This window comes from Spea bombifrons, chromosome 3 (assembly GCF_027358695.1).
Source record: "Spea bombifrons isolate aSpeBom1 chromosome 3, aSpeBom1.2.pri, whole genome shotgun sequence".
NCBI lineage: Eukaryota > Metazoa > Chordata > Amphibia > Anura > Pelobatidae > Spea > Spea bombifrons.
Genome location: NC_071089.1, coordinates 39,488,217 through 39,503,047, shown reverse-complemented (window position 1 = coordinate 39,503,047; position 14,831 = coordinate 39,488,217). Strand labels below are relative to the sequence as shown.

At 42.4% G+C, this 14,831-nt stretch overlaps 1 protein-coding gene across 1 annotated transcript in view; it reads right to left on the bottom strand.

Moving 5' to 3' along the window:
- Nucleotides 1-14,285, bottom strand: part of MAP7 (microtubule associated protein 7) — an 84,569-nt gene extending 70,284 nt beyond the window's left edge. The window contains exon 1 of the mRNA XM_053458980.1: nt 14,156-14,285. Coding sequence (XP_053314955.1) covers nt 14,156-14,243 — 88 coding nt within the window. The 5' untranslated portion in view covers nt 14,244-14,285. The remainder of the gene's footprint in view (nt 1-14,155) is intronic.
- Between the last annotated feature and the right edge of the window lie 546 nt (nt 14,286-14,831).

Genomic DNA, 14,831 nt, shown 5'->3' with positions numbered 1-14,831 from the left:
GTTTTTACAAATATCTTTGGAATTCATAAATCAATGTCTTTTAACCCCTTAACGACAATCCACGTACATGTACGGGGTTGCCGTGCAACGCGATAACGACAATGCCCGTACATGTACGTGGTAACGTTATTTGCCGTTTACCGCGGCGTTTTCGCCGCGATCGGCGGCTTCGCGGTTTTCCTGGAAGCCTCACAAGTGAGGCTATCCAGCCAAACCAAAAAAAAAAAGTTTTGCAACCTTCCGATCTCCGCTGTATCGTCCCAAAAAATTCCCACACGCAAAGAGTTAAAATATTGTCATTATAAATGCCCATAGGGTGCCTAGTTTTAAAAAATTAAGATTTGATGGGGTAAATTGAATTGGCCGGCTTCAAAGATGTCCCAAGTATGGGACGTGGGCACAGAGTGACCAGATGTCTAAACTACCATAAAGTTTGACAAAGGCTAGTGGTAGAATTAGTGCATGGAAAGGGTTAAAATACCAGCATTTCAAATACCTTGGGGTGTCTAGTTTTTTAAAATATATGATTTGATGGGGTAAATTTCATTGGCCAGCTTCAAAGATACCCGAAATGGCACATGGGGCAGAATGACCAGCTTTGGGGAAAAAATGGTTTTGAAATAGCAAAACGCTACTGGTACTTATTGCCCCATAACGTGCAGAAAAAAGCAAAAAAACATAAAAACATTGGGTATTTCTAAACTCAGGACAAATAGTAGAATCTATTTAGCAGGTTTTTTCATTCGTTTTTGCAGATGGGTAAAAGTTTTTTATTTAAAAATTGAGAGAAAGTAATTTTTTAACAAAAAATCACCATATTTTATCATTTTTTTTTATAGTAAATTAGATGATATGATAAAAATAACGGTATCTAAAGAAAGCCCTGTTTGTCCTGAAAAAAAACAATATATAATATGTGTGGGAGCGTGAAATGAGAAAGAAGAAAATCACAGCTAAACAGTAACACTGAAAAATGTTAAAAGAGCCATTGTCCCGCAATATACTACGAGTAATAACCCCTATTGTCCTTAACCCCTTCGCGACCTTTGCCGGTTCAGGACCGTCATGACAAGAAGGTCACTAAATGACCTTTGACGGTCCTGAACCGTCATAAAATTAAATAAGCTTAGAAAGTGATCAACGATCACTTTCTTCGCTTAAACGGCGTTACTGTAATGCCTCGATGTCGAGGCATTCAGTAATGCCGAGATCGGCATCGGGGGCCATGTCTGGCCCCTCCCCGGGGCGTCAACAGCCGCCATACATTGTATGGCGGCGGACGCCCGTTTTAAAAGCGTTTAGGAGGCGATCAACGATCGCCTCCTAAACTTAAATGGTGTCGCTGGAATGCCTCGATCAGGAGGCATCCAGCGACACCAAACACATTTTATGACTTTTATTTGAAAAATCTTTTACTCACCTAAAAAAGCAAGTAAAAAAACTAGCTAAATAGATTCTACTACTTGTCCTGAGTTTAGAAATACCCAATGTTTTTATGTTTTTTTGCTGTTTTTTGCCAGTTATAGGGCAATAAGTACAAGCAGCGTTTTATGATTTCCAAATCTTTTTTAACAAATCTGGTCAGTCTGCCTCCATCTCCTCTTTGGAATATATTTGAAGCTGGTTAACTCAATTTAACCCCCTCAAACAATATATTTTTGAAAACTAGACACCCCAGGTTATTCCAAATGCTGTTATTTTAACCCTTTCCATGCACCAATTATACAACTACACTTTGCCAAACTTTGTACTAGTATTTTTTTTTTATTTTTTTCCCCCACACAAATTGTACTTTAGTTATAGATATACAGGTTCTGGTATATGCCACTGTCAAACAACACCCCAATGTGTGTTCAGGAACATCTCCTGAGTGCAGTGATACCCGACATGCATGGATTTGTCGTGTTGTTTGAGATTTAAAATGCCACATTTGGGAAGTGCGCTTTTTTTGTCCATTTTGGAAAGTCTGTACCTATGGCCTATCTTTGAGCTCAGCCACTCCAATTTACCCCATCAGCCATTTTTTTTTATATTAGACACCCCTTGGGTATTTGAAGTGCTTTTATTTTAACTCTTTGTTGAGATTTTCGAGAAATTTTAGCACTTGCTCAAAATAATAAACTTTATTTTTTTATCTTATTTTTTTAATACTTTTTTAAAATTTTTATATTTTTTTTTTTACACATTTTGCTGGTACTGGATGGTTCATCTAGTGAAATCACTGCATAATTATTTTTAAATGTTAGCACTTTTTTTTCCATTTTTTTTCCATTTTTTTTTTTTTGAATATTTTACTAATCACATTGTGATTAGAAAGCTGGGCTCCATTGACTTGCATGGTTGAATGCAGTACATGTATTCAACCTGCAAGTGGAGCCAGAGTTCTCTCGACCATCTAGCGAACTTTTAAAACTTGTTTGTTTCTTTTACAGGGCGGCCGCCATCTTGCTGATGGCGAAGAACACCGGCAGCTGCGGCTTTGACCGCTCTCCGGAGCGGTCACAGCCCACCCAGAGGTAAGTGTTTGGTGTCGCTGGATGCCTCCTGATCGAGGCATTCCAGCGACACCATTTAAGTTTAGGAGGCTATCGTTGATCTACTGCCACTATACTAGGAAAAAGAAAATTTACAGTAAGAAATTATTGTTTTTTCCTGCGTATAGTGGCATTACGTATAGAAAGATCCCTTAGATGGGTGGGATAGAGGCATTGACCGCTTGAAGAACATAACGGCCCAAGGCAGCTTCCGAAGCTGCAGAAAAGTCTAGCCTATAATGGCTTACATAAGTATTCCATGAAGACCAGGTTGCCGCTTTGCAAATTTCTTCTGGGGAAGCTAAGGCCTTAGCTGCCCAGGAAACAGACATAGCTCTAGTAGAGTGCGCCTTAATATGAGATGATACATCTGTGACAGAACCCTCCATCACTGGGGCCCCTGGAGAGGCCTGAGAGCCAGCCTCCTCCCTATCGACTATGGACCCAGACCTTGTAGAGACTTCTGTGTGTGAATACAGGGGTTCAGTTTCTGCTGATGTTCCCCATGTTTTAGCACTCAGAGTCTCAAAACTGTAACGTCAGCTGGACATCCTGTGGTAGGAAGAAGGCTGATTGTCTTAGCATTGTTAATTGTATAGGTGTGAAGTGTTTCCCCTGTTATTGTGTGTTAGCCCTTGTCTTAAGACCCCCTGTAGGTATGACTAGGTGTCACTGCTGCATACCTAATTATAAATTACATAACAGGTAGCTGTTAATCCTGTGAGCTCCTGTTATCTCTGTGTCCTGGCCATTGTCTGTCTTAAGCCAATTATATGTCTATCATCATTCCACGTCTACGTCCCCAGTTAATGTCATTATTTATGTCTCGTGTCATCCTGTCCTTCCCCCGGATATTGTGTTGCAGGATTTGATCTAATTACTTCCTTCCTGCCATGGTAATTAGATCATGTGATATTTGTCTTGCCCCTTTTCTTACTTGTGTATATATAGCTCTGTCTTTGGTTTTAATAAATGAGTCCTGCTTTCACCTCAACATGAGTGTTGCCTGATGTTTGGGGTGGGCTGTAGCCACGCTGTGTAGCTAAGCTTCGGATAGCCACAGTGCCAATGCGGCTTCGGTGCAGCGACGTCCCTCCTTCTATCTACAACGCTGGTTCTGCCTGGTGCTGAAGGGGTTACTTGTTGGTGTCCCGGCAGGAGGAAGCAACATTTGGCGGGAGTACCCAGTCGGGGTACAGGTCGGTCCTGTCACAACATCCACTTTACAGGATACATAGGCTAAACGAATAGTATCAGCAAGCCATCTAGCCAGAGTAGATTTGGAACCTCCTAACCCGCAGTTTTCCCATGAAACTGAAGAAACAGGTGGTCTGGTGCACGAACTGTTGCAGTACGCTGTAAATAGACATGAAGAGCTCTTTCAACATCCAAAGAATGCCACATGATCTCTTTTGGAGAAGAAGGAATAGGAAAAAAGGTGGGTAACACTATAGGCTGGTTAATGTTAGTCCGCGACAAGACTTTAGGGAAGAAAGACGGTCGGAGATGCAAAACTACTTTATCCTGATGAAAGACAATGAGCTTACTGGATGACGAGAGAGCCTGAATTTCACCCCCTCTTCTAGCTGACGTGATGGCGACCAAAAATGCAGTTTTTAGGGAGAGGAGTTTTAAAAATATCTCCTGTAGAGGGTCAAACGACGCAGAACATAAGGCTTGAAGAACTAGAGATAAATACCAGGAAGGAACGGACGACCTGGACAGAGGCCCTTGTAGAGTAATAGCCTTGCAAAAAACGCCTAATAAAAAGGGATCCGAGGCCAAGTCCAAAGCAAGAAGTGGCCGAGGGCGGACACTTGTCCCTTCAGGGTAGCCACTGGGAGACCTGCACTGAGCCTCCTCTCGAGAAACTGCAAGATGACTGAAATAGATGGAGGATAGGTCAGGAAATCTTGATCCTGGCACCATTCCAAATACTTGCTCCAAGTTCTGAGGTAAATTTCTGCCAGCCATTGCACCATGAATACCTTACTCCTGTAGAATTAGCCTTGCAGCATCCATGCCGTTAAGCGAAACATCTGGATGGAGTGTATATGGACATTGTGGTTTCCCAGTAGATCTGGAGATTCTGGAAGTTCCCAAGAACAAATGGTCATCTGGAGCAGGTCCGAGAACCAGCCCCGGTTTGGCCAAACGGGAAGGATTGCAAGCACCCTGGCTTTGTCCTTCTTGATCTTCTGGACCAGAGCTACCGCGGAAACACATAGGCTAGCTTGAATTGCCATATCACTGTTAGTCCGTCTAGAAAATGAGGATAGTCCATTTTGTAGAGAAACGCAAAAAGAGGGGTTTCTGTTTTGTCTTGTAGCCATGAGATCTACTTCTGCACGCCCAAACTTAACGACCAACCTGTCAAAAAATAACTGGGCTCAGAGACCACTCTGTCTGAGAACATCTTCCCCTGCTCAGATCGTCTGCCTGATATGAGATGCCGATAGATCTGTCAGTTGATTTTTTTTTTGGCCCATAACAAAAAAAATCTCTGAACAAAGACATTGAAGCTTCCAAGCCCTTGTGCCTCCTTGTCTGTTGGGGTAAGCTACTACAGTCGCATTGTCTGACTGAAGCTTACTTGGTGGAACATAATCCAAGATTTGAACGCCTTTAGGGCTAGAAAAACTGCATCCAGTTCCCTTTAGTTGGATGATTGGCTTGTCTCTTCTGGAGACCATCTTCTTTGGGCTCTGTGGAACCAAAGGTGAGCACTTGTTCGATGACCTCTTTCACTAACAATTTCAACACTACTGCCAACAAAACTTTGTTCTTTCTTTTTGTAAGATCAGAGGAACACAGGAAGTGGTCGCGAGGAACAGTGAAAAACCTGATCTCGTAGCCTACAAAAACTATTTGTCTAGACCACTCTGTTATCCATGTGTTTTCTGTAGACTGAAACCATGCTTTCTAAAAGTGTTGCAAGCGACCCCTGCTCTCTTGCCTTCCAATGGTGAACTAAAAAAGTCTTCCTTGTTGAATCAGCAGGTCACATAAGGCTGCTTTAGAGGCTGTAACCACCTTCCAAGATCTTAACCATACTGCCCGTCTGGCCACTGATGACAGCCCCATGGATCGGGCGGGAAGCCCAGGTTGCTTTGATAACAGCTGCTCACGCTGAAGCTGCTTTACTCTGAAACACAGCTCTGAAACATTCTCCTAACGGCTGTTTAGGCTCTCTCATCCATAGCATCTCTGAGTCCCGCTATCTCACTTATAGGAAGTGCGGTTTACTTGGACACTGTGCAACTTGCACCTCTACCTTTGGAAGCTCTTCCCATTTAATATATTCTTGAAACTTTAATAATTGTTAAAACGCTTAGAAATAAAATCTCAATTGTTGGAGTTATTCCACTCCCTCTTTAATAAACTTGTGAATTTCTTGAGGTGGAAAACCGAATCCGTCCTCTCAGAATCTCAGAAGATGAGCGAGAGCATTCCCCCAAATAAACGGTCAGACAAAGCCTTTTATGCCTTTTTGCAGGTGACTCAGGTGCAGGAGATTTAGCCGCATCTTTAAATGCTGAAAGGTCTGGTATAAATTATCTTGGAACAGCATAAGAATGACTGCATGTCTTTTTGCTTTTCTTTTGCCAAGATGTCCGCAGCACACTGTTGGCAAGTCTTTTTTCTGTAGCCGTCCGGGAGCGGCATATTACACTCTGCACAGGCTAGATGTCTAGCTTTAGAAGCAGCTATCTTAGCAAGAAGAGCAGGTTTGTCTTTATCGGGAGATAAAGGGTTAAACATGTTTATTAGATAAAACCCAAATTAACGAGGCGAGCAGCACGGAACTTCCACCCGGGAAGTTTAAACCGCAACCAAACAGTTATTAAATCCAATGCAAGACAACCATGTGGGGGCTTGGTGACACGGGAACCTGACCTGATGCACACTCTTGTGGTCAGTGAGGTTTGCACAGCTTAAAATAGGCTGCCAAATCATCAGAATCGGCATCATAAAAACAATCCGTCCCGTGCATGTTAAGATCGTGCTACAGGATCACAGTGGAACGAATAGCCACCCGGGCGTGCGTTCCACACAGCTGCACATGCTCCTCCTCCGTAACCAAAAAGGATAGAGTGAACGCTGCCTCTGTAAGCCAGTTACGAGGCGCGCAGCACGGAACTTCCACCCGGGAAGTTTAAACCGCAGCACCCCCAAACACTCACCCCCAATCGCCCCCCCCCGGTTCAGAAGAAACCACAAAGCTGTTCACCCTACAAGGGACAAGAAAGAACTGAGGACTCTACCAGTTTGCCGGCCTTTATGGGTAAGAGGGGAGGAGTTTACTTTTTGATTGGTCTTTCAGAAGCTTGTCCTGAGGGGAAAGAACAACCCATACGTACTGCCACTATATGCAGGAAAAAATTTAATTTCACGCTGCGCATGCACCTAGATTTCTGATGAGATTATAAAGCCGTTGTCATGCGAGCCATACAACAAAGACAGAAGAACATCAATGAATGACAGAGGAGTGGCATACTTCCATTACTTGGATTATTTTATTTTCTGAAGCTTCAATGGATATTGTAGAGATTTACAGTGATGTATTAATGTTTCATTGTGTAACAATAAGTGGATGGTCAAATTTACTAAAGCTCACCGGCTAACAAAGACATTTTAGGATGTCCTAGATTCCCCATCGGCAAGCTTGAAATGGGAACGGTCACACCTGAGATCAGCATTGCCAATTTATTTCAAGCAATTTCTTCCTTTATTTCCCATGAGTACCAAATAATGACTGCATTGAAAATCTACTGTAAGTAGGAAGTTTTAACAGGCCAAACAATTCCTCTATAACACATCATCATGTTGCGGATATCAGTGGGGTACAACACTACACTAGGGCTGCAACAACTAATCGATAAAATCGATAATAATCGATAATGAAAATCATTGCCAACGAATTTCATTATCGATTAGTTGAATCGATTTTTATCGATTATAAAATGAGGGTTTTTTCAGAGCAAACGCTCTGAAAAATACCCCTCATTATATAATCCGTTTAGTCTGACTCACAGCAGCAGCTCCTACTTACCAGTCCCTCCCTGTAATGTCCGGATCATGAACGAATCGTTCATTTGATCCGGTTCTTTTTAGTGATCCGGATGAATCGGTTCAGTAGACTGAACGATTCATTTGTAGTGGTTCAGTCTATGAATCACGCAGCTGTAACCTGATCCTAGAGCTGTGAGTCATCTGCAGAGCACTCAGACACAGACTCTGGGATCAGGTTACAGCTCATTAATTTACACAGGAACAATGACTCATAGAGTCAGAGAGTCATTCAAAGAGTCGAATGATCCGAAGAGTCGAATGACCTGAAGAGTCGAATGATTCAAATGATTCGAATCTTACAGGGATCCGGATCTTACAAGGATCCGAATCTTTCGAATTATTCAGAGAATATTACTGATACCATACTTTTATAAATAAATACATTAATAATGTTCACACTGCCCCCAGGATTTAGATTCCCCTGAGTTTGCCCCTCTTTACCTATAACTGCACCTACAGTTAACTTTATTAAATTAAATAAATTAACCCTCAGTCATCAGCATAAAATTAACCCTTATACCCCCATCAACCATAACTGCCCCTGAAATTAACCATAAGGATCCCATTAACCATAACGGCCACTGAAATTAACCCCAAATACTCCATTAACCATAACTGCCCCTAAATTAATTGCATGTACTCCAGATAAATTACCCAATAAATTGGTATGGTTGATGGGGTCTTTAGTGTTAATTTAGGGGCAGTTATGCTGAATGGGGTGTTTAGGGTTAATTTGGGGGCAGTTATGCTTAATGAGGTGTTTAGGGTTAATTTGGGGGCAGTTATGCTTAATGGGGTCTTTAGTGTTAATTTTGGGGCAGTTATGCTTAATGAGGTGTTTAGGGTTAATTTGGGGGCAGTTATGCTTAATGGGGTCTTTAGTGTTAATTTAGGGGCATTTATGCTTAATGAGGTGTTTAGGGTTAATTTGGGGGCAGTTATGCTTAATGGGGTGTTTAGGGTTAATTTGGGGGAAGTTATGCTTAATGGGGTGTTAAGGGTTAATTTTAGGGGCAGTCATGGTTGATGGGGTGTTAAGGGTTAATTTTAGGGGCAGTCATGGTTGATGGGGTGTTTAGGGTTAATTTAATGGTGAGGGTTAATTTAATTAATTTAATAAAGTTAGCTTAAGGTGCAGTTACAGGTAAAGGGGAATGTAAATACTGGGGGCAGTGATTATTAATGTATTATTTATAACAGTATGGTGATATTCTCTGAATGATTAGAATGCCAATGAAGGCAGAGAGTCGTTCAAAGATCCGGATCTTACAATGATCCGGATCTTACAGTGATCCGGATCACTGTAAGATTCGGATCCCTGTAAGATCCGAATCTTTGAACGACTCTCTGCCTTCATTGACATCACTGGAGGCAGGGGGAGGATTCATAATGAAAGGGGCGGGGCCAATCGTTAGTGTGCCTAATATTTGGGCTGCTGAAAGTTAGGGGAGGTGGGGGTTAATTTAGGGGCAGTTATGGTTAATGGGGTGTTTAGGGTTAATTTAGGGGCAGTTATGGTTAATGGGGTGTTTAGGGGCAGCTATGGTTAATGGGGTGTTTAGGGTTAATTTAGGGGCAGTTATGGTTAATGGGGTGTTTAGGGTTAATTTAGGGGCAGTTATGGTTAATGGGGTGTTTAGGGGCAGCTATGGTTAATGGGGTGTTTAGGGGCAGTTATGGTTAATGGGGTGTTTAGGGGCAGCTATGGTTAATGGGGTGTTTAGGGTTAATTTAGGGGCAGTTATGGTTAATGGGGTGTTTGGGGTTAATTTAGGGGCAGCTATGGTTAATGGGGTGTTTAGGGTTAATATAGGAGCAGCTGTGGTTAATGGGGTGTTTGGGGTTAATTTGAGGCAGTTGTGGTTAATGAGGTGTTTAGGGTTAATTTAGGGGCTGTTGTGGTTGATGGGGGTCTTTAGGGTTAATTTAGGGGATGCTGTGGTTTATGGGGTGTTTAGGGTAGTTGTGTTTGATGGGGTATTTAGAGTTAATTTAGGGGTAGTTATGTTAATGGGGTGTTTAGGGTTAATTTAATGATGAGGACTGAGGGTTAATTTAATTAATTTACTAAAGTTAACTTAAGGTGCAGTTAGAGGTAAAGGGGGGCAGACTAAGGGGAATCTAAATCCTGGGGGCAGTGAAGATTATTAATGTATTTATTTATAAAAGTATGGTGTCAGTGTGATGCTAACGGGTCTGTGACTCTATGAGGGGACTATGAGATATCTGGGGGGTATAAGGCATATCTGGGGAGGATGGAGTGACATATCTGGGGGTATAAGGCATATACGGTATATAAGGCATATGTGGGGAGGGCAGCGTGGCATGTCTGGGAGGCAGTGTGGCATGTCTGGGGAGGATGGAGTGGTGTATCAGGGGGTATAAGGCATATCAGGCACAGTGGCATATGTGGGAGGCAGCGTGGAGTGGTATATGTGGGAGGCAGCGTGGCATATGTGGGAGGCAGCGTGGCATATGTGGGAGGCAGCGTGGCATATGTGGGAGGCAGCGTGGCATATGTGGGAGGCAGCGTGGCATATGTGGGAGGCAGCGTGGCATATGTGGGAGGCAGCGTGGCATATGTGGGAGGCAGCATGGAGTGGTATATGTGGGAGGCAGCGTGGAGTGGTATATGTGGGAGGCGTCGTGGAGTGGTATATGTGGGAGGCAGCGTGGAGTGGTATATGTGGGAGGCAGCGTGGAGTGGTATATGTGGGAGGCAGCGTGGAGTGGTATATGTGGGAGGTGCGTGGAGTGGTATTTATGGGAGGCAGCGTGGAGTGGTATATGTGGGAGGCAGCGTGGAGTGGTATATGTGGGAGGCAGCGTGGAGTGGTATATGTGGGAGGCAGCGTGGAGTGGCATATGTGGGAGGCAGCGTGGAGTGGCATATGTGGGAGGCAGCGTGGAGTGGCATATGTGGGAGGCAGCGTGGAGTGGCATATGTGGGAGGCAGCGTGGAGTGGCATATGTGGGAGGCAGCGTGGAGTGGCATATGTGGGAGGCAGCGTGGAGTGGCATATGTGGGAGGCAGCGTGGAGTGGCATATGTGGGAGGCAGCGTGGAGTGGCATATGTGGGAGGCAGCGTGGAGTGGCATATGTGGGAGGCAGCGTGGAGTGGCATATGTGGGAGGCAGCGTGGAGTGGCATATGTGGGAGGCAGCGTGGAGTGGCATATGTGGGAGGCAGCGTGGCAAGCCTGGGCTCAAATGTGCATAAATTGGGGGGGGGGCTGGTTGGGAAATAAAGACAAGAAATGCATTTTATGAAAGTTTTTTTTTTATTCTGCTGTTTGTATTTAACATCATTTGTTTATTAAATTATTTACAATAAATGAAAAATGTACATTCATTTTTTTATCCAAATAATCGAAAAAATAAATCGGCCAACTAATCGATTATGAAAATAATCCTTAGTTGCAGCCCTACACTACACACATATGGGGTCTGGACAGGCAGGGCTGTCCCCTTCTGGCACTTCTATAATTGGTAATATGAAACATGAAAGTTCCCCTTTAAAAGGTATGGCATTAAAGGTACAATCACTTGTATAGCTCTGGTAATATGCTCTGGGTCATATAACATGGAATTCTACATATGAATTGTATACCTGGAATGTAAGCGAAAACTACCTCGACGATAACTTTTTTTACCCATGTAATAGAAAAAAAAGAGATACACTGTTTGATTGTGATGCAGCTAAGTTTTGGCACTATACTAGTTATCATATTTCTGCCCTGTAACCAGATATGGCATATTTGTTGTAGCAATAAATAAGCACTGGAGTTCACTTACAGTATAGGCCTGCTATCATTCCAGATTATTCTACAACGGACAAGCGCTCTAGTTACCAGAAAATCCCCCCTCCCTATCTACTTTTTCACTGCTGAGTTCCTATGTAAAACATTGCCATTAGTCTAGGCTAAACCCATTTTAGTTTTATGGCCCACCAGCCTTAACAGGCAAATGGTCAGTTGGGGATGATGGGTGCTGACCGTGTTCAATGCTGAATCCTCAAAGTAGTCACAACTGAATACCAGTCAGGCTAGGAGGCCATCAAGTTCAAAGAGCAGGACTATAGGAAATGCGAGAACGGGTTCCCAATGCATTCTGCCCTAGAGAGAGAGAGTGCAAAATACCCCCCATCTCTACGTGCTTCTTAAGCCTTTAAAACACAGTAAGTATGTAGCACAAAACGTGGAACAAGTAGTACTGTAAACCAACACTGTTTTATAGACTCAAAGGAATGAAGGTTCACAGTTAAGTGGCACAGGAGCCTAAGACCTGTGTATACACCTTTTATTAAAGGATTGGAATTAGGAGCAGCTAGTTTTACTTGTACAGATGTCTGTGTGACATGACCTGCTCCTCCCTAGCCTTCAGAAGATACAAAGGCTGTCTGGCACGTCATTTGTGCCTCCGCAAACCCGAAGACTGGAAGAAACAGCTGCCGAGACCGCACCTACGTCCTGAAAACTTCAACCAACCATTATTAGATAAGCATGAAGAACAACAGCTTCAACCGTCTGCCAAACCCGGGGAGCTTACAGTAAAATTCAATGCTCAACATGCCAAACAATACATTTAATGTTTAACCAGCTGGATCTCATTGTAAATCATCTCACCTATAACATTATTCACTTCAAGCCAGGCCACTAAGCAGTAGCATTTTACAGGTTCCACTGCAATTATATGCATTAGCGCACATCCAATTAAGTGCTAATAACACAAATAGTTGGATTAAATGGGCATGATCCTGTTAGCGGGAATAAGCAAACTGTACATAGAATATCAATGGTGCCCATGGCAAGGCTTGGGGAGGTCACTGATGCCTATGGAGACTAATGCAAAATGTCCATCATAAACACTGTTGTTCCCTATTCCTGGTTTCCTGAAGTGATGTGTGACACATAGACAAACTAGGCATGATTTACATATGTCTAATGGCTTGCTTTTCAATCAGCATATTATAATGTGGTAACTAGAGCATATGTTACTACATACAAACGAGTGCAGCAACTCAGTATCATATACAGAGGTCCCACGCGAGTAATCCCATACACACAGGGGTTCACACAGGAATCGTAATATTAAATCAAGAACATATACTTAATCCGATTCAAAGAGTAGGTAGTAATGCGGACTTCATATACATCATACAGTAGCCACCTGACGCGTTTCTTCCTTCCGTAGATCATAGGAGTTCCCTCTGCCCTGCATGCATAGGACCTGCATAATGCATAACTTGGACTGAGATAAAGTGTTTCAGCTCATGATTTAGTGAATAAACTCCATAGCATCTCCTGACACTACTGAGTAGTTTCATATTACAAAAAAATGCAAACCACTGGCGGCTTTTTCTTAGATCTGTTACTGTCGGCAGTCAAATAGGTGAGGCTTAACCCTTTCAGTGCCCCTACCTGTACAGTTAAGCTGACCATACCAACACCCAAAAAATGGTCTCTTTAAGGCACCTGCAATGTGATCCCTGAATTTTCAACTGTTCTTGTGTATTTTCCAACTTTATAATGGGAGGGCCAAAAATTTAGGAAGACAGGCCTCGGAGACAAGAACATATTTATCATACATTGCCATATAACCCAAGGGATCTTGCCTAGGGATCATATAAAACTACTGCATTCCACATCAAGCCCAATGAACAACTTAGCCCTGGAAGTGAGCACACTTTATTTCTTTTACTTTTTGTACTGAAAGATCCTTGTATTTTATAGCACAGACACAACCCAACAACTGGTAAATACCCCCCACCCCTACTTTCTTGCTTTTAATAATTAATTGCATCATAGGAGGCAATATCCAGTGTGATGTAATATGATATATATATATATATATATATATATATATATATATATATTATATCTAGGGTAGTAGAAGTATTATTACACACTCATCTACAGACACCAGACAAGCCAGAAGGCTTGTTTTTTCCCCTCAGAAATATCATAGTTTGGGGGTTTTTCAGGTATTCTGATCTCAATGTAATTTATTTAATAATTGCAAACCAATAATTTTCACATTTCACCTTGATTTATAAAACATGCACAGGAAAAGAATACTTTACGGACTAACCAAACCACTAAAATTAACATTAATTCATTTTAATAATTAAAAGCCTCCAGTGCCACATATGATATCCTAATTAATAAGTAAGGAAGTTAAAAGTAACTTCAAGATGCAATGCAGAAACTATTACAGACTAGGAGCATCTCCAGTATTACTTCCATAGCCCTATATGGTCTGTGGCTTCCCTGTCGCCTCCTGCTTGCACATTACATGAGAAAATAGTTAATATAAGATTTACATCGATTGGGAATAATAAATTAAACTAAAAACCCTGTTGATTATTTCTTGTAAATAGGAATCTGTTTAGAAACTGTATATTCAGTTAACAGGTGAGATCAGGAAATGCACAGGGCTGAGTCACATGAGCACAGGTGTCCACGTCTCCCTCTCCCCCCAGATATTAGGGAAACATGAGCGCAGGTGGCTTTAACTTCCGGTTCCCACCTGGGTCCAGTCGGCCTCACCTGTTCGATGCAAGTTCATGGTGGGTTTCATTCCTTCTGCTATCTTGTGCCCCTCTTCCTGCGCTTGCATTTGCCGTGTCTCCGCCATAGCCGGGCTGACGTCATCCAGGAGCAGCCGCTGTGACGCCTCCCCCTCCCGGGTCTCCCAGTCACTGCCTGAGCCGGACAGGTGAGTCCCAGGACTGGAGAATGGATGTACGAGGGGGCCATCTACTGGTGAGGATCGGTTACTGCATTGGAATGACAGCACAAATAGGATTAACCCTTTGTTGTTGTTTTTGTTACTAAAGGCATTTATTTCTACATGTTCAGCCATAATTCAGGACAGATAGCGCTTTTCTTTTGATATCATTTCTAGATGTATAGTCCAAAATTTAGTATGGATAGTATATTTAAAAATATTTGAAAAAAAAAAAGATTTTTCCAATACTAATTGTCACTAAACTAGTTGAGTTGACAAAAATACAATGTCTTTATTTTTTTAAATGTCTTGATTTTGGAAATACATCTAATATACATAACCATACTTCTATATATTACAAGTATTTCTAAAATCAAGACATTTAATAAGAGATGAGAGAGAGAGAATGATAATTCTCCCACGTTTCTGGCAATTATAGGGTAAGATATACATTTGGCCAACAATGCCATGGTTAGTTGTAATATTGATTTTCTT